At 35.3% G+C, this 20,643-nt stretch overlaps 1 protein-coding gene across 5 annotated transcripts in view; it reads right to left on the bottom strand.

Annotated features, from left to right (window-relative positions):
• Positions 1–1,194: 1,194 nt before the first annotated feature.
• Positions 1,195–20,643, bottom strand: part of KIAA2026 (KIAA2026 ortholog) — a 103,975-nt gene continuing 84,526 nt past the window's right edge. For all 5 annotated transcript variants that reach the window (XM_004279115.3, XM_033404412.2, XM_033404413.2 and 2 more), the window contains 3 exons: positions 11,043–11,158; positions 6,619–6,809; positions 1,195–5,488 (listed from right to left, as the gene is read on the bottom strand). In XM_004279115.3, coding sequence (XP_004279163.1) covers positions 1,845–5,488; positions 6,619–6,809; positions 11,043–11,158 — 3,951 coding nt within the window. In that variant the 3' untranslated portion in view covers positions 1,195–1,844. The remainder of the gene's footprint in view (positions 5,489–6,618; positions 6,810–11,042; positions 11,159–20,643) is intronic.

Here is a 20,643-nt window from a genome sequence, read left to right as displayed (position 1 = left end):
GGTAAATACATTCATTTATTGTGCACCGTGTATGTACAATGCAATGTACTTCAAACATCACCCACTTCCCCCTGAAATCCAAGGTTTCTAAACTGACAAGGAAAGGGGGAAGGTGACTACAGAGTGAAGCATAGACATGATCAGCAAAGGTACTGTCTTAGAGTATAAATCTAAGCTTTTGAGAGCCTTTAGCAACTTTCCAGGAATACCCTCACTGCCCTCTTCAACTAATAAATTTCAATGTAGTTTCAAAAGAAGTCTTTAGGCCTACTCTTCAACCCTAGACTACAACTCCATGTGATCAGGTTTAATAGTATCATTATAAATGGGATGTGGATGAGTTTACAATCAGTATCCCAAAAAAGATAATGGATATAAACATCAAGTAAGTATAAAATCTACCTTTTATTTAAAATGAGGCAAATTCTGAAATACCATAAAGTTGAACCCCAAGAATAAGCTGGTCCATATAAACATTGCTTTACAATGGAATTTAAGTAACTGCTCTGTAATTGAAAAATACACACAAAAAGAGAGTACTTATAAATAATTGAAAGTGTTCACATTCATTTGTCATTCTAAACAAACAAAAAAAATTCACGTTTTTAAATATCATTTTGGAAAATCAGTCAACTATGAACCAACCCCTCAATGTAAAAATAAATGTATCGGGGGAAACTAGGTGAAGGGTACCCCAAGCCTCTCTGTACTATCATTGCAACTTCCTGTAAATCTAAAATTATTTAAAAATAAAAAGTTAAAAAAACATATTTGGGATGTATAAACACAGACCAAACACACTGGCCTTTAAGATTACTTATTTTGATCAATGTAGAATCTGGTGGTGGATTAAGAGAAAAAAGTTAAAACAATGAAATCTAGAGTGAAATTTTAAAGCAGAAGTAATGTAAAGTTATGCAGAAATGATTTTAAGCATTAGGTTCAAATACTGGCTATACCACCAACTAGCTGAGTGACCTAGGGCACATCATTTAAGCTCTCAAGAGTACTGTGAAAGTCAAATGAGATATGTGGAAGTAAAGTTTATAAATTCTAAAGCCTTGTACAAATGCTATTATTAATTCAAATTTCCTAGCCTAAATTCCTTTTTGTAAAGATCTGTCCTCATCTTCTATCATGTAGTCTTTCAATGGAACAAGAACGCACTTTAAAAATGGTATTCAAACAAGGAAATACAGCAACTCAGTTTATTACATGCAGATTCTTCTGCATTGATGCTAACAGTTCACTGGTCCAAAATTACTAAAATACTTAAAAAACTATACATTATGTAAACAAAACATAAATAAGACAGCATAGTTCTTTGTACATATAGTTTAGTAGAGGTTGTTAAGGATTTAGGAATATGTACAATTTTACACAATGGACTGCATTTTCACAATGCATAAATATATATATATATATATTTTTTTCTTACAGAAACAAAAATAAGATTCCACTAAAGACACAGAATACCATATTGTAGAGCCACGCCGCAACAGTCCAAATTCAAGAAGAAACATGTCAATGCAAGTGTGCAAAAGCCTAGCTTACTCCAAACTAGTCCAATTTGACTTTGTTCAATTCATGTTATATAGACAGGTAAGTCCTGTCTATTTTAAACAAATAACCTTTGAAAACATACTCATATCAATGAATGAAATGGAACAGATTTTTCCCTCCCCAAGAAAAACAAAGCCTTGTTGCAAGCTAATGAAAAGATACATTAAAACACACATACACACACACACAATGTATGTTTTCAACAGTATAATAAAGTTAAAATTTTTATGGGAGTCAAAACAATGCCCCATTATTTAAAAACTGGCTCGTTTAGTCTAAATTCAAGATGCAGCTGTGTCAGGCTTCTCTAAGCCAGATGACTGAAAAGCAGGGAAGACAGAGGCAGGATTTCGACTGGCAGATACAACAATTTGAGAGAGTGATGAAGAGAGTGAAGAAACCTTAGATGATGGAGTATTTATGGTATTCAAAATGGCTCCTTCTGGGCTGACCAACAATTTTTTGACTGATGTATCCAAATGAAATACTGAAGTGCTACTCGGCAGTGAAGGATTACTAGAGCAAATGGCAGAAACCAAAGATGTCTTAGCCAAAAGAGTAGCTGGAGGAGACTTAATTACTGAAGTCAATGACACTGTTGGTGCAGGAGGTGGTACAGAAACTTCAGCAGCTGGGTTTATGATCTGTGGTGCTGCATGTACTGTGGGTAGAGAACTTGCATTCCCAAGAGAGTTTACAATTTTTGTAGAGCTTCTTAGAGAATGTTTCACAGGTTGCCCACTTAAAGAATTATTTGATGCTAGCGTGATCTTCTGGGCCAGGTTATCTACCGGTGCAGGCTGAATGCCTTGGCCACTGTTAAGAACTAAGGGAGGTCCGTATTTTGGATTAGTGGATATAAGGAGAACATGGCTGCCAGCTCCAAGACCTTGTGGTGGAACAATAAAGCGGGTTCCGTTAATCATGATTTGTGTGCCAGGTGCCAAAGGCGTACTGGTATTGATGACTATTTTTTGCTGAATACAAGGCTCACTGAACTGGCCCCCTGCCACACTAGTTACATTTGATGGTGCTGCACCAGTGTGAACAGCAGTGCCAGCTGGAGCAGAACTGTAACTGGGGGTTGATTTTACGAAAGCAGGGGACAGTTGCTGGTTTGGCAGAGAAGCAAAATTGGAAATGTTAATTATTTTACCTGGATTCGGTGAAAGGGATGGAAATTCAGTTTGAGGTTTATTTGTGTTTATACTTGTTGGCACTGTAGTTGAAACCCCTGGTGACTGAAACTGGACGGAAGTCCGAGATTGTCTTTTAGAAAGAGATACAGAACGTGTGGCTCCTGGTACTGTTGCGGCTTGTGGAACTGTGTTGATTATTTTAGGGGATACAGTCACAGATGTAGGCAAGGCAACTGTAACAGGGATTTGCAAAGCTGATGTCAGACATTTAGGAGACACTGTTGGTTGTGTATTTGAAATCAGAACAGATGATGCAAGATGTCCTGTTTTCACAGTTGATATAGCCACAGTGTTTCCGAGATTTGACGTGCAAAGTCTATTTGACAAAATAGGCATAATTCTTGAAGAGGTATCATTTCCACTGACTAAAACAGGAGGTCGTGTCCCAACTGAGGCAGAGGTTGAGGTCACTGAAAGAGAACCCAAAGATACATTTGCTCCTGTTACTGAAAACATGTTTACTGTTCTTGAAGCAGAAACCACTGATTCATTAACAGGAGTAATATTTTGACTCACAAAATTTGAGCTTACTGGAATTGAATTACCAATTGTTGACAGCGGCAAAACATAGCCCTTGGTACTTTTTTCTTCTCCTTTTGGGGTTACATTTTGCAATAGGTTAATTGATGGTATAGCTGGCACACTGCCTGAAGTATTTACAATTGCTTGGCCTATGTTTAGCCCAATTTTCACATCTTTTATCTGAGACACAGTTGGTGACGAATTTATTTTTATTGGTGCTCCCACTGTAGATGGAATTAGTACTATCTGGGGCTGCTCTGGAGCCTTAACATATGTTTTACTCAAGGGAGGAGGAAGAGTTTGTTTTAATGGTTCTGCCACAATAGTTGGGGTTGAAGTGCCACTGGGAATTGCAGCATTAATAAAAACTAATTTCTGGGCAGAAACACCTGCAGATGTTGGTGCAGGTGCCACATTAATTGCAGTTCCACTGCCAGAAGAAAGAATAGATGGAGCTGACACCAGCATAAGTTTCTGAACTGGAGTCCCACTGACCATATCTTCATTTGTTGCTGCTGTTGCTTCTGATCTTGTAACAGGGTAACTTTTTGTGACATAATCTACTTGTTGCTGTTTAGCTGGTGTATGAATAACATTTGCACTGGTTTGTCCAAAATTTCCTGTTGATATGCTAATTACGCTTACTGAACTATTTGCTGTTGATGGTAGGAGAGTGCTAGAAGAAACAGAAGACTTTAAGGGAGAGGAGGGCATGTGTGAAGTTTTATCTATCATGTGCCCCAAATTACTACTGCAGGAAGGTTGGCTTAATGTAAATTTAAGATTTTTCCCCGTGGATGGATTAAAGCCAGCTGGAATGGAAACAGAAGTAGGTGCTTGGCCAAAAGGTGGGAGACTAGATGTAGCAGTTGTTCCAGCTACTGGCGAAAAAGCAGAGGATGATGAAGTTGCTGATTTTGGCACTAGAAATGCCTGAAGCTGAGGAGCAAAAGTAAAAACTGAACTTGAAGATAAACTATTGGATGAATTTTGATCTGGATTGGTCTGTACTTTTACAACTCCAGTGTTCCCACCTCGTGTCCTAACAAGAATTGACTGTGAATCTCTTATGCATACAGTTTTCAGTTCTTGCTTTGCTTCAGAAGAATCAGCAGTTTGTTGTGCAAAACAGTTGAGGGAACTACCGAGATTTGTAGATCCATTTAGTGTTGTTGCTGATAACTGAGGCTGAACTGTTGAGGAAATGGTGGGTGAAGCAATGGGCTGGGGGAATGCGGCTGCTGAAACTGCATTCTTGACTTTTCCTGCCTCACTCTGGCTAGTCTTAACTGGTGGTGTTAATAAATTACTTATGGAGGTTACAGGTGTCAAAGGCTGTGGTCTAGCATTACTCACATTTGACAAAGGTGTAACTGTCTTGTTGAAAGCTGTATTAGGTAGTTGGGTAGAAACAGTTCCTGTTGGGTTGACAAGAACTGATGCTAAAGAAGAGTTTACATTTGCTGTCTGTGGGAAAGATGAACCACGTCGTTCTGTACCTTTTTGTTGAAGTGGTGGTATTTCTTTTGCAACTGCTTTCCCTTCCTTGTGCTGAATTACAAAATTCTTAGGCAGAATGAGAACCTGCTGCATGATTTTTTCTCCTGTTTTAGGATCCAGCATAGGTTGCATCTGAATCTTTACAGAGCTGTTATGAAGATCTATGGGCAACCACTGGCCACAGGGCATTTTGTACACCATCTGTAAAGGACCTTTTGTACTGGTGTGGCAGGTCAATGCTGGCTTTATGGGGCTTGCTTCTGGAGGAGATATAACTGGCTTTTCCACAGCAGGAGCACTTCTACCTGTGGAAGGGGGCAGTTGATTTGTTAAGGTCACTTTGTTCCCAATATTCTTTGCAAGCAAGGCCTGAATAGGTTTGGTCCCTTTCTGGAGAGTAGACACTGGTGTTGAATCCAATGAGGCAAATGACTCTGGAAACAGTGGCTCTGTATGCTTTGATTCATTCAAACAGTCAATTTGCATATCACCTTCTACAGTCTCAACTGTTGTCTCATTTGTGCTTAACTTTGTTTTCTTCCTTGGGGAAAGCTCTTTTGTGCTATCATCCAGATAATTAGTTTGTTTGGACTGCCGTTTAAGTGTTTTAGGCAGTGTCTTAGGTACATCTTTAGAAGGCAATTCTTTTTTCAGCAACTTGCTTCTGGCCATAGGTAAATCTATTTCTGACAATTTCATATCATCTGAAAATTATAAAACAAGCATTTTGTTTATATAAAACAGCAACTGAATAGCAATGGTAAGACCAATTATAAAAAAGAAAGTCAATCTTTGAACAAGCAATTTATTGAGAAACCTGTAGGGCGATTCAAAAGTCTCAGTACCACTGATGGAAATTAAGGTAAGGTGAGCTTTAACATGGTAATCCTGACATTGTAACCATTCCCAAGAACAACGTATTATTAATAAGGAAATTATTTTTGATCAAATTCTGCTGCCAATACAAGTGTAAAAGGAAAGTTTACATCTTTTAAAGAGATACTCAAGCCAGCAATTAGGACTCAGGATTTAGATTTGGAAAGGAATCTAGTCTAGTGCTCTCCTTCTAGATAGGGAAACCTTCGTATCAAAGAGAGATGGTTCTCCATATTTTCTATTTTTAGAGAGAGACTCTACGGAATAAAAAATGTCCAGCTTTTTCTGGTGTTTAATTATTCCTACAGTAAAAAATTTATGTTCATATCTGATCAAACTGGGTTGATGAGAAGTTACTCTTTTTCAATTCACCAGACATGGAAAACAATAGGTTAATACATTTCTAACCAAAAATTTTTATACCTCTTAGATAACTAAAGAAAGTTATTTAACTAGATTTATAGAATAAAATAATCTGATAAGTTGAAATGAATTACAGATCATCTAATCCAGCCTCCTTATAAGAATGAGGTGTCCACTCTGGTCTTATTAGGCCATCAACCTTGATCATTCCTCATAAAAAAAAAAAAAAATCTTCACAATTATCAGGGACTTGACAAGTTCCATTTAAAGCAAACATCAGAAATAGTGCTTCAAAATTAATAATAATAAAAAGAAGAGGCTAAACCTATTTCAAAGGGACGCATATCAATGATGTGTGGTCTGTAATGAGCAATAACATGCCTACAGTTTGGAGTCGGGCACTGACTCCAGAAACTCCTAGAACAGTAATAATGACTCCAAAGAACCTTTAATAAGACATTAGTACACCTTCAAACATAACAGATTTTCCCAATCAATGAACTTCATTAACCAGATTATCCTTTATCTCCACAAAAGATACTAAAATTTCTCTTTGTGCTTTTAGTGTTGTTTTAAAGAAAGTTTTAATGCCTACCTGAATCAAAATGATCCTTCTCCAGGATATCTAGAGGTTCTGTGGTGTCTATAGACTTGCTACTGAGTTCTACTTTTGGAGATTCTTTTCCAGGATCTCCTTCACCTTCTTCAGCAGTCCACAGTTCTCCAGTAAATTTATCGTGATCAGGCTGTCTTCTGAAATCATCATAGTCTTTTTTTAGGCGACTCCTGAAGAAAAATATTCGACACAACAAACAATACATACATATTGAACTCTTGGAAGCTAAAGTACCTTCTAACATTTTAAGCTATATTTTAGTATTTTCAATTAAGTCACTAAACCTATGTTTTAACCAAGTGTGTCTAAGATGCCAATGACTATTGTTCAAGAAGACAAAACACAGGGTGTAGGCATAAGAAACTTAAAAAAATGTATGTGCAATTTCAGAATAAAGTGTTCGAACATATACCTATTTGTCTTTCTAAAGGCTGCTGTTAGACCTATTAAATGCGAAAAAGGTAATTTTTTTTCTAGCTGCACTGATAGAAATAGATTTGAGATAGTCTTAAAACTGCTGATTATAATATAGTTTAAAAGGTCATTTAAAAGAGTTAATCAAAAAGTTCTAAGAAACAGTGTGTATTATTTTTGACTGTTATACAAAGAGTGACAAACAAAAACAATCCATCATTTAATCCTGAAACTTTGGGTCTCACTAGAAATTATTTTTTTAAATTAAGCATAGGGAAACAAAGCTGAAAAGTGATCTTTCAGAGATCCTTTTCACATAAAAACATAATACCTATGTTTCTATAACACTAAGAGAGATAGAAACATTTCCAAATGATTACATGATATTTTAGAGATCCTTTACTATTCATTTGCTTTCAACTGAGTTTCTCTATTTTACTTTTACCCTTTGTTTGTTTTTTTAAAAAAAATCTGAACATACATTCTCCAATTTACTTCTGCTACAAATTCCTATCTGTGTGGGACTTCCCTGGCGGTCCAGTGGTTAGGACTTCGCCTTCCAATGCAGGGGGTGTGGGTTCGATCCCTGGTCAGGGAGCTAGGATCCCACATGCCTCGTGGCCAAAAGGTCAAAACATAAAACAGAAGCAATGTTGTAACAAATTCAATAAAGACTTTGAAAATGGTCCACATCAAAAAAAAAAAATTCCTATGTGTGCATATTGGAGTTTAAATCTCACCTCTGTCACTCAACAGTTGTAAGACTTTGGGCAAGTTCCTTAAACTTTCTAAGCATCAGTTTACTTATTTGTATAATGAGGATAATAATAGCACTTACTTCGTAGTTTGTGTGGCACACAAATATTCAACAAATGTTAGTTAATAATTACTCTCAATTTATTTATCTTTCAATTATTGCTGAAGGTTTTTTTTTTTTTTTTGCTTAAGGGTTTTATAGAGCAGATGAGGGCTGTAAGATACTAGAGTGGGTTACCAAAGGATAACTGTAAAATTAATTTCATTTTAGTAATATCTATATGGGGGTAGTATAAAGTTCCTCCCTTCTCAGTCTTCTTCTCAACTCAGCTAATGACTTTGCTCCTTATTTCAGGGAAAATGGAAGCAATCAGACAAGAACTCTCATATGCTCACACCCCGTCTGCAACTTAAGACCTGCATCTGTACTCATATTCTCCATCTTCCTGTCTAAGCTAACCCTTCCAACTTATGCATCTTCTCTCACCTAGTCAAGAATCTCACTCAACCAAACATCCCTTCCATTGTCTGAGTTCATTTTTGCCTCTCTATTCAATCATTTCCACCAGTATACAAACATGTTATTTCTCCCATTAATAAAAACAAATGACCCAACTTGACTCCAACTTGTCCTTCCAGGTGCTGCCCTATTTCTCTGCTCTACTTTTATAGAAAAACTCCAGTTCCTCACCCCTAATTCTCTTGAACAGACTCCTTAGACTTTTACCCACATCTCTATCAACACAGCTCCTCAAGGTCATCAATGATATTGCCAAATTTAACAATGAATTCTCGTCCTCATCTTCCTCAATCCATCATGAGCAGCCTCCTTTTTAAAACATCTTCTTTACCTGGTTTCTAAGACACCACTCTTGGTTATGCTCCTGCCTTGCTGAATACTCCTTCTCAGTCATTTCTGCTGAGTCCTGCCATCTCCATCACCTCTAACTGTTGGAATGTCCCAGGGTTCAGTCTCTCTTATCTATGCTCATATACTAGGTGATTTCTACCATCTCACAGCTTAAATATAATCTATATCCTGACAACCCCCAAATTTATACCTCCAGCCTGGCTTACTCCCTTTAACTGGGACTAATATGCTAAACTGCCTACTCAGTAACTCCAATTAGACATCTGAAAGGCATATCAAACTTAACATGTTGAAATCCAAACTCCTGAATCCGCCCCCTCCCCAAAACTACTTCTTTGTTTCCCCTATCTCAGTTAATGGCAATTGCATTATTCCAGTTGTTTAGATAAAAAATACTAGGCACCATCTTTTTCTCCTCATTTTTTCTGACACTCCATATGCAAGCCTTAAGGAAATTCCACCAGTCCTACTTTCAAGATCTATCCAGAATCCAAGCACTCCCTGCCGTCTGCATTGCTACTATCATGGTCCAAGCCACTATCATTTTTTGCCTGGACCACTACTATAGTGTAACTGACTTCCCTGCCTTTATCATCATCCCACACTACACTATCTCAACAGAACAGGCAGAGCGAGTGCTTTAAAACATAAGTCAGATCATGTACTTCCTCTGTTTAAAGCTCTTCAATGGCTTCTCATCTCAGAGTAAAAGCCAAAATCCTTAAACACGTAGGCTACCTTTCCCTATACTTCTCTGACTCTTGACTCTTACCACTTTCCTCCTCACTCACTCGGCTCTGGTTATTCTTGCCCCTTCGCATTTCCTATAAATGTCAATCATGCTTTTAACCTTAAGGCTTCTACATCTTCTTTTCTCTTAGATATCCACTTGGCTCTCTCCCCTATTTCCTTCAGGTCTCTTTTCAAACATCAACTCATCAGGCAAGCATTCTCCAACACCCTGGTAAATGACCAATCATTATTATCCCATCCAAACTAAGCATTTATTCCCCTTAACCTGCTTCATTTTTCTTCCCAGCACTTATCACCATCTGACATTTGAGTTTGTCTGTCTGAATAGATTTATAACTAGTAAGGAAATTGAATCAATAATCAAAAAAATCTCTAAACATTTCTCCAAAGATATATAAATTGCCATAAGCACATGAAAAAACACTCAATCTCACTAATCATTAGGGAAATGCAAATCCAAACTACAATGATATACCACCTCATATTCATTAGGATGGCAATTAAAAAAAATAAAATAGCAAATGTTGGTGAGGATGTGGAGAAGCTGGAACTCTTGTAACTGTTGGTGGGAATGTAACATTATACGGTCACTGTAGAAAACAGTATAGTAGTTCCTCAAAAAATTAAAAATAGAATTACCATATTCCTCTTCTAGGTATACACCCCAAAATTTGAAAGCAGGGTCTTGGATATTTGTACACCCATGTTCATAGCAGCATTATTCATAATAGCTAAAACATGAAAAGCCTCTCAAATGCCCATTACAGATGAATGGATAAGCACAATGTGGTATATGCATAAAATGCAATATTATTCAGCCTTTAAAAGGAAGTAACTTCTGACATATGCTGCAATATGGATGAACCCTGTGAACATTATGCTAAGTGAAATAAAGCCAGTCACAAAAAGACAAATATTTTGTACTATATGAGGTACTTAGTCAAAATCATAGATACAGAAAGTAGAATGGTGGTTGCCTCGGGATGGGGGGAAGGGGGGAATAGGGAGTTATCGTTTAACAGGTATAGCGTTTCAGTTTCACAAGATGAAGTTCTGGAGATGGATGGGGTAACAGTGACACAACATCATGAATGTATTTAATATTACTGAACAGTACACTTAAAACTAGTGAAGATGGTAAATTTTATTTGTGCATTTTACCACAATGAAAAAAAAAACTGGGGGAGAAAAAAACCACACAGTATAGAGTTTTGTTTAATCAATAGTACTTTGTCGGGCTTCCCTGGTGGTGCAGTGGTTGAGAGTCTGCCTGCCGATGCAGGGGACACGGGTTCGTGCCCCGGTCGGGGAAGATCCCACATGCCACGGAGCAGCTGGGCCCGTGAGCCATGGCCGCTGAGCCTGCGCGTCTGGAGCCTGTGCTCCGCAATGGGAGAGGCCACAACAGTGAGAGGCCCGTGTACCGCAAAAAAAAAAAAAAAAAAAAAGGTAATAGTACTTTGTCAGGGCTTAGGAGGTACCTTGTACACAGTAGGTACTCAGAACTATCTGAATTACAAATCAGTGGAAAACTATACTAAATGATACCAGGATACCTTCCATAATCATAAAGTAAGAGCCTTAAAAAAGATAATAAAGCTTGATTTACCTGTTCCTTTGAAAAGCTTTCATTAACTTTGGTTCCCATGGCAGCAATTCATTTAAAAGACGTATCAATGTACTATGCAATTCTTTTACAGCTTGCCTCCGATGATACCATTTGCCCTAAAAAACACAATTTTAAAAGTAAATTCCTTAGACTGAATCCAAAAGTAAACGCGAAGACTTATTTTCTGAGTAAAATACAAAACAAAATGCCAATACCCATCAAATAAGTACATATCTCTTCTTCAGAAGGTTGCAGCAAGGAGGAAAATATCCTATAATAAATCTTCTTTGATATACTTTAAAGATTCTCAATTCTACAGGAGAAATCTAAAACCCATTTAATTAAACCAAGAGATAAAAATCTTTTTTTAAGTTTTTAATTGGGTCAATTATAAACACTTTTATAAATCACTAAAACACATGTAAAGATACAAACATTTATATAACTATGTAAATGACATTGCTCACTTCTGTAAAGTTTCTGTAATTTTTCCAAAACAGTGGGGGAAAAAAGAGAGAAAGCCTGAATTGTTATCCTATTCAAAAGCCATCCTAACAAACTTCCTTAGGAAATTTTACAATTATTTTATTTAAAAATGTTTCCAGCACAGAAAAGTAAACAACTGGTCACCATTTTCAGTACTATCATGTTATACTAACGGTTAATTTCTGACATGCCCTCCATTTGCTAAGTATTATCCTAAGTATTTCATTCATACTTGTAGAGAAAGAGACAGAGAGAGAGACAGACAGAGAAGGAGGGAGGAAGGGAGGGAGAGAGAGATCGAGTGAACATGAGAGTTCACGTATACTAGCAGTTATAAAAGCCCTCTAAAGTGTGTGCATTTTTAGTCTTACTTAACAAATGATGAAACTAAGGCTCAGAGAGATTAAATGACTTGTTTAAGGTTCTCTGACTTGAACCCAGATCTGCCTGTTGGTGAAGTCCAAGTTCTTTAGAACTAATTACATCACTGCCTCTTAAAAACTGTATTACATAAATTCAATCTGACACAGGTTATAAAACCTCTAGTAAAGATACATTTCATCAGCACCCATAAAATTATTTGAATACCATAGGGACAGTAAGATTACAGAAGGTATAACTTTAGGTAGCCAACCTCCCCTTCTCCACAATGTTAGTGAACACCAGCTATCCACATCACCACCACCACCATCACTATAGTCCCTTACTGTTATATAACCAAGTTGTATTTCTTTTTTACTTGGTAACAGCTTTGAGATATAATTTACATACCATATAGTCCACTCATTTTATTTCTTTTATAACAAAAGGCACACAACTATATATGTTACAGATCATATTTAACCTGCATAAAATTAGATTTCACCCCACAGGAACTCTGAGTCAATTTGCATATAGGTAAAACATTAAGGCAGAAAAATAACCACTCCCTAGAGCAAAGCATATTCTAAAATCTGTGCATAAATTCCCCAACTTTACATATATCTAAAACTTTTCCTTTTGTCATGCAAATTTTAGACACATACAAAACTAAGTGATCAATAACAGTGCATTTCCTACTCCTGAAAATTTTGTGCTTTAAACCAACACAACGTTTATGCACATAAAAATAAACATTTCTAACTGAGGTTTTTATACTTCAGAAGGGAAATTGTTCATTAGAAGAGTAGGAAAAGGTGAGATTATATGTGCATGTGCTCATAATGAATATGGAACCTAGGCTCACTGACTAATTTTTGTGTCTTCTCAGTGGCATAACAAATTATAGTATTGTGAAAAAATTTCAAGAAAAGTAACTTTTATTTCATATAATATACTAACCTGAAGAGACTTTCCATCTTGTCAAAAGCATTCTAAAAGGACCCAACTAACAATGAGTTATACCTCAAAAGTTTATTTTTCTCAAAGAAATGTTATGAGATAGTATAAAGTGCATATTCTAACCCATGAAAACAAAACTATTAGATTATAAATAATAAAACTGAGCAAGAAATAACTTCCATCTATGGAAAGCTATTTGAGGAAGATGAAAAGGCAGGTAACAGCTACCCTAAATCCTTTTCAGAATGAGGTAAGATTTTGTTTCAATAAAAAATAGAAAATAGTAGATGGAGATTTTTCCCTTTAACAAGGCATATCAACAACATTATTTTTTTCTACATATAAACTTCTATTTGGCTCAAAAATGAAATGGTGACAGTGGAAATAAACTTTTCCTAAGCTAAAGAGAGCAGAAAGAGGTAAGGAATGAAGGTGGGGAGAGTATTCTCTTCATGGTATAACTGACTGGAAAAGCATTAAAGGATTAGGGGGCGCCAGGCATGCTGAATTCCTTATTAACTGGGAGATATATGGGGAAGAATTACAGATGCAGAGTTAACCTGGGCAGTATGGTGGCTGTGTGGATTAGTGTGGTGGTGATGGGGTAGGGATTACAGAACTGTCAGTGTTATGGGACTTTTAGGACTAGGTAGATGAAGCACGGGAAGGGGAGACTGTGTAACTGGATACTACTTAAAGCCATTTATCAACTCTGTTTGTGTCTCTACTAAATTACAACATTAATTTTTATAGGAAAGAGTTTTAAAAATATTAGGAAAATTTTACCTTTTGATTTTATTTTGGTTACTAAATTTTACTTAATCCAATGCCCAGAATATATACTACTGAACAGGAGGGGTCATATAAATCAATCAGAGAATAGAGTCCTAACTTCCATATAACTCTGTTTTACCCACTGACCTGTTTGTAAATGTCTAAGGCCTTCAACTTTATGTATGTTTTTTGGCCTTCTTCCCCTTCTTTATACTGCATATTCTCAACTTGGGGTAGTGATGGTATGGTATCTCATTTATATTTGAAAATGCCTATCTAATCATTCTGTATTTGAAAAACAAACAAAAAGTTTATTATTTTCATAACACAAATTATATAAAGTAAAGGCTGATAAAATGTTTTGACTAGAAGATACATATAAAGGATACGATGACCTCAACAAAGGGCATCCCTGTACCTGCCATGGGGTATGTGTGTCATCTATCAAAAGGGGGCATAGGTTTAAAAAAGTTCAGAATCACTGCTCCAGGACTGGTGTTTGAGGTAGTAAGGTACTTTAATTACTTGACAGTAAAAGAGAAACTCATACTGGTTCTCTCATTTATTATTTCTTTGGTCAATACAATCCAAATGGAAAGAAAATAATACGTCCCTTTCTACCTAGTGCTGGTCTCAGAGTGTCACAGTATACAATGGAACTAATGTAGAGAAGTTATGAATTTTTAAATGAAGTTAGTCAAATGGTAATAATTTGCCTTAACTTGGATCTAATATAAAAATCTATTTAAAATCAAACAAAATATTTCCTGAACTTTAAATCAGATCATTAGCAATAGCTTTCCTGACTGATCAACTTTATTTATATACACAGATAAAGGAAAAACTATCATGTTTCTTCTAGGATGAAATTATTAAAGCTAAAAGGGAACTCAGAGGACATAATTTTACAGAAGGAAAGTGTCTAAAGTAAACAGAGAATTACTTGTAGGTGGAAGAAGACTTTAGAATTCTAGATCTCCCGAATGCTAAAATCCACTTTCCTTCCACTACACAATGCCATCTCTCATGGGCTACACACAGACAATTCCTAAAGAAGAAAGAGACTGTACTGTGTAAGTTCCTATATTTACATGTAGGTATCTCTGTAATGCAAACATTAAAATCTCTAAAATTTACTTTGTTTCATTTGTTTAATTACAGTAGTACTTAAAACTATGGTGACCTTAAGTTTAAAAGTGAATTAAAAAAACAAGGAAAACAGCAAGTTCCCCATCTTCAAACACATAAGAGAGAATATGGATATAATGAAAATCAGAAAGGCTCTTACAGTTTTTATCTGCACTGATCAATACAGAATCAAAGAAAGTAGATAGAAAGATTAAGTAAATGGTTATTTATAGAACAGTGTTCTAATTGTTTCTCTAATAAAAAATACATTTAATACGCTTTACATATATAAATTTAGTGCTGACTTTTCTTTATAAACAGGTATGTGAATATGGGGATAAATGAACATTTTTTAGTATTAGAATTCTCACAATTTTTAGTATTAGAATTCTCACTATTTTCACAGACAAAAATTTTTTTCTAAAATAATCCCAATGTGTTATGTGAACTTAATAATTCAAACATTTACTGAAGGTCACTTTGAAGAGAGTAATGTATTTTTCTTTTATAAATTTACTATGAAATGTAACATAAAATAAAGTATGAATTCAAACATACACCACGGAACCGAAGGTATACAATATGGTCTAAATTTGAGGCTTACCTTTCAATACTTTCTCAGCCAATGTCCACAGCAGCTGCAGATTGCCAGCTCCCTTTCCATGAGATGCCCCACTGTCAAACACTAAGGTTTTATAACCTCATAGGGATTACTACAATAAGGAGCTTGTCTATGGCCACAAGGTAAGTCCTTTATTATATTATGCAGTTTTATAAGTTTTTGAATGTGATAGGTTAATAACCTAAGGAACCATAAGAGAAAAGAAACTTCTAAAAAACTTACAAAACTACACAATATTGTAAAATGAAAAGCTGAGTCTATGTGTGTGAAATGAGTGGGGAGGGAAACTTACCTTACAACTAAAGAAAAACTCCATTCTGCTGCAGTAATCGGGTATGACAGCACCAGCATAGTGCTGGCTGGGGTGCTGCAAGGAGAGGGAGTTGGCAATCTACTGATGCTGGGGACACTGAACATCTAGAAGGAAGAAAAGAGGAAAACAAATAAATTCCAGGTTTATTAAATGTCTGATTACCACGGATCTTTTGCACATTTTAATAAGTTCAGATGCTTTGAATATTAAACTTAGGTGAAAGTAGTTTGTTTACACAAATCATTCTGTTACTTATATAGATTTTCTTATAACATTATATCTAAACAAAATAGGTATCAACAGTTATTTGAAGAAAAGATTAACATCACATATAAATATACAAAGAATTCTTTTTTAAATTGAAAGGGTATTATTGTGAAGATGATAAAAAAGATAATTTTTATGTACAAAATATAATATATATGAAAAAGGCATCAATGCTCTTTTTCTACATGCTTTTACTTACAAATATGTTGTTACAGCACAGAAACAGGGATCATATGACAAAATATTTTTTGTTATAGGCTTGGTTCTTGTCACAGACATAAATCACATGGTGGAAAGGGATTAGATAATACATCATGCTTTTCAAATAAAATTCAAATAACTTTTAGAAAAGCCAAATCGATTTGTCTGCAAAGATGTCTCATTTAAAATCACTAGCAATATCCAAAGGTAGGTTACAAATAATTTAAATGCAAATGTATAAAAACACAGCACAAATCAAATTAACTATACTTAAGCATGTTAATAATCTAATTATTTGGCATTCTCCTTAGTCTAAGTAATATTAAGTGAAAAGGTAGTAAGTATTTACTTTTTTTTTTCTTACTGCTCACCTAAAGAAATTACTACTATATAAGCATATTCCTGCATATTCACAGTTTTGGGGGTAAAACACTGCATTCACCTTGTTGGTATACAGTCCCTTGAAAAAGTACTAGTTAGACAGTATAGTGAAATGTTTGCATATTAATATGGAAAAAGTTAAAGAGTATTTTCACACTGCCAGAGGTTCTAATATGAACTATCCTATCATATACTAGTATTTTCTCTTTAGGTACTCTCACCCATTTTCTCTTAAGACTAATTCAATAGAAAAGGAAAGCATTTGTACTTTATTCTAAAGATATCCTACATTGCACAGCATGTACAACATTTCCATTATATTCCATTATATTTCTAAATTAGCATTTCTAATGCTAATTAGAACTATAGTTCTAACTATAATTTCCATTATATTTCTAAATTAGCATTTAACTAGAAAGCATGAAGACAAACAACTGCAAACAACTGCATATCACTACAAGTGATAATATTGGAAGTTTCAGGGTCATTTGACTTTCTAGAGAGGATGGACAGATCACATTCCCAGTGAGATAGTTACTATTACTGGGGAAGAAAATCTAACAATAAGTATGTAACTGATGGTATGTAACCATTTTCATTCACAAAGAAGAAAAAATCCTGAACTAGAAATTAACTATTGGGTAAGTATCTGAATTTGATTCTTTTTAGTAAATAGGTGGTAACAAAGAAGTTAATAAAATTTTATCAAATCTATACCTGATATCAGAAAGGTGGGTTCTCAAGCAATTCACTGCAAAATCTAAATCACTAAGTAATGTTACATATGGTATCATCAGAGCATAAAAAGGTCCATGTAAGTGAAATTAAGACTGGGAGTATCTTAAAAGCAGAGTCAGTATCCTACTTATTTTTACTTTCTCAGGCTCCATCACAATGCCTAGCAGAGAGCAGGCCCACAATAAGTATTCAAACTATAGAAGTAAATTTCTTAGCTTACAGAGATTTTCTACTTAGCTGCAAAAGATTTTAAAAAATTGATAGAAACGTTCCTAAAATATGTCTTCCAGATTTTCTGAGTATACAATGAATATAATTTAACTCTTGATGACTCGGATCATCATTTTGAACAAGTTATTGTTTCATATTTTAAGGCAGTGACTGCAGGGTTTACAGGGCTATAACCTATGTTCCTATATTAAGTGGTTATTGATTACTAATAGTTTTGGACTCCTAAAATCTGCTTTTGTAGGTTTTTTTCTCAATTGTCTATTAGCATTTCATGCTACTGACACTAAATCTGCCTTAAATGGCCTTGTCCTAATTAAAAGCACCTGCTACAACTAGTTAGCATCATATCTTCATTAAAAGAAACTAGTTCCATGCAAGGATTTTTTTCTACTTTAAAGTGCTAGAGATCCAGATGTGGACTCTGGGCCTTCTATTTAGATTCCTTTTTATTCTCTGGTAGATTTGGGATTAATTTTCCTTCCATTTTTACCTTTTTTTTTTTTTTTTGCGGTACGCGGGCCTCTCACTGTTGTGGCCTCTCCCGCTGCGGAGCACAGGCTCCAGACGCGCAGGCTCAGTGGCCATGGCTCACGGGCCCAGCCGCTCCGCGGCATGTGGGATCCTCCCAGACCGGGACACGAACCCATGTGCCCTGCATCGGCAGGCGGACTCTCAACCACTGAGCCACCAGGGAAGCCCCATTTTTACCTTTTTTACAGAGTCTGGTAAGATGGTAGGAAAGTTCTATTACTGTTCAATCTTCTCTATTTTTTGGATGGTATTTTTCCCTAGTTCACAAAAGGTTAAACTACCCTATCTTTAAATTTTAGGGGCTTTCCAAAGATTTTGATATCTTCTGTAATATAAAAAAGAGAATGATGTGAAGCTCATTTTCTGGTCTTAAGCACCTCACGGATTTAAATTCAATTTTCCAGAACTCTTACCACTGAAAGGCAGTAGAGTATTAAATAGAAAATAATACAAATTTACTTGGGGCTTTGAAAAATATTTGGCATTTAGATTGTTACTTACATTTGAATAAGTGTGTGTGATATTTAATTCAAAAGAGTTTAAGGCAAATAATAAAAGCCACACTATGAAGTTCTAATTATAGAAGGAGCTGTCACCTAGTGCAATTCTTCCTTGAAGCTCACTCCATGCTGGGAACACGCAATATGAATTCTCTGGCTGATGTAAAAATACGAAACAACAGTTTTCCCTTTTAATTGGAACTTTTATTAGAAGAAAAGAGGTGTTCAAATATTGTTTTTAAGAAAGTTTCCCTGATGGGATACAGACTATGCCACATTGCAGTAAGTTGAAACAGTGAGCACTATTAACAAGAGTTAAAATCCAGTTCTTAGTTGAGCAGAGTAGTTATTAAATGTCAAAAAGAATGCCCCAAAGCAAGACTTACCGTAAATAAATTAGGATAATGCATTTTCAGATAATTCAGTGACTACAGTCAATTGAAGTTTTGTCTTACCAGACAGCTATTGTTCTGGTTCACGTTTCCTGTCATCTAGTTCTCTTTTCTTACTATTATTTTGAACAGTCAGTTAATATTTGATTCTTCGTAAAATCCATAAAGTCCCACTCCCAGATAATATATTAACATGTCAATAAGGGAAGTAAAGCAAGTGTCTAGAGTGTCTGGTGATCTCTGAATTAAAAAAATGGCTTGAAAATAAAAGATTAAGTCTTTTATAAAAGGACAGGAGTTAGCGCAACCAATCCTGATTAAAATTAAAAATTTATCCCCAGGATTGGCGATAAAAAGCTTAAGCTCTAAAGTGAATTCCTTGAGGATGAGGACTTTGTTTTAGTCTCTGAATTTCAACCAAGTTCCTTGGTATTATGAATAGTACACAGAAAACAGTGAGGAAGTATTTGCCTAATGAATAAGACTAGAATATGACAGGTAAAGAAACTTATTTATTTTATTTGTTGTACAAGGTTTCCGAAAGGTTATTTTAATTTTTTGAAAGCTTTAACTATGACAATTTAAAGACAGAGTGTTTTTCCCCCCACAGATGAGCTAGTTTTCAGTTTTGTTAACCATATCAAAAGATCTAGAATAAGAAAACAAGATACACAATGATGTAATTGCCAAAAACTTAAACAAAACTAATTTAAGGACAATTTAGATATTGATGCAACCATATCTACAACTAAAGTTATTAAGTTAATAAGGGCATATTCAGGATTCTGAATGTATCTAAAGTTCCTTATACTGTAGTAAAATAGACTTTTTACTCTAAATAGATGGCTATAAAATAATTTTGATTTGATGCCTCACTGAGCAAATGGGATATGGAGAGAAGAGGGAAAAATCCCAAAATCCTACACTATAATAGAGTAAAATTTCTTTGTTACAGGTGTTAGAAAATAAGATTAATGTATAATAATTTCTTTGCCTTATATCAAGCTTTTACTATATGCAACTATGATTTAGGGGTTCATATAAATTCATAAGTGAAGTTTTATACATAATTTGACTATATTTTACCATTTACCTGTGTATTATTTCTTACTATATCTTCACCTTTTAAGAATGTTTTCCATCATATTTTTAAAAATGAACAAAGAAAATACATATACAACCAAGTTATAACTTCATTTCCTATAATGAAGGTAAAAGGTAAACGGTGACCATACTGAAAAGAGGCCATAAATCATAATGGATTGCAGACAGCTGAGATGGATCTGAAGCTAAGGTCAAGAATTCTTTTAACTATCTGAGAATCATAAAGGGTAAAGGTTAATACTGACATTCACAAGTTCCATCAAATATAAGTCTTAATTAGAAATATACGATATGATAAAATGGTCTCAATCATGGAATCTGGCATATGATTTCATTGATTTCTACCTAAGTGTCAAAACATCAACTTGTTTTCTCCCCATAATAAGCTGGCAGCAGCAACTTATGAGACACTAGGGCCCTGAGCAAAAACAGGCATATGCCAGGGTTCTGCAATCTCTGCACAACTGACATCTGAGGGCAATAACTATTTGCTGTGCGGGGCTGTCAGGTGCACTGTAGGATCATTACAATGTAGAATATTTTTAGCAGCACGGCTGGCCTCTATCCATTAAGTGCCAGTACCACCTCTTCAACTATGTGAATCAAAAATGTC

Source organism: Orcinus orca, chromosome 6 (assembly GCF_937001465.1).
Source record: "Orcinus orca chromosome 6, mOrcOrc1.1, whole genome shotgun sequence".
NCBI classification, from domain to species: Eukaryota; Metazoa; Chordata; class Mammalia; order Artiodactyla; family Delphinidae; genus Orcinus; species Orcinus orca.
The sequence above is the reverse complement of the archived record's forward strand: the minus strand, read 5'-3'. Positions and strand labels throughout refer to the sequence as shown.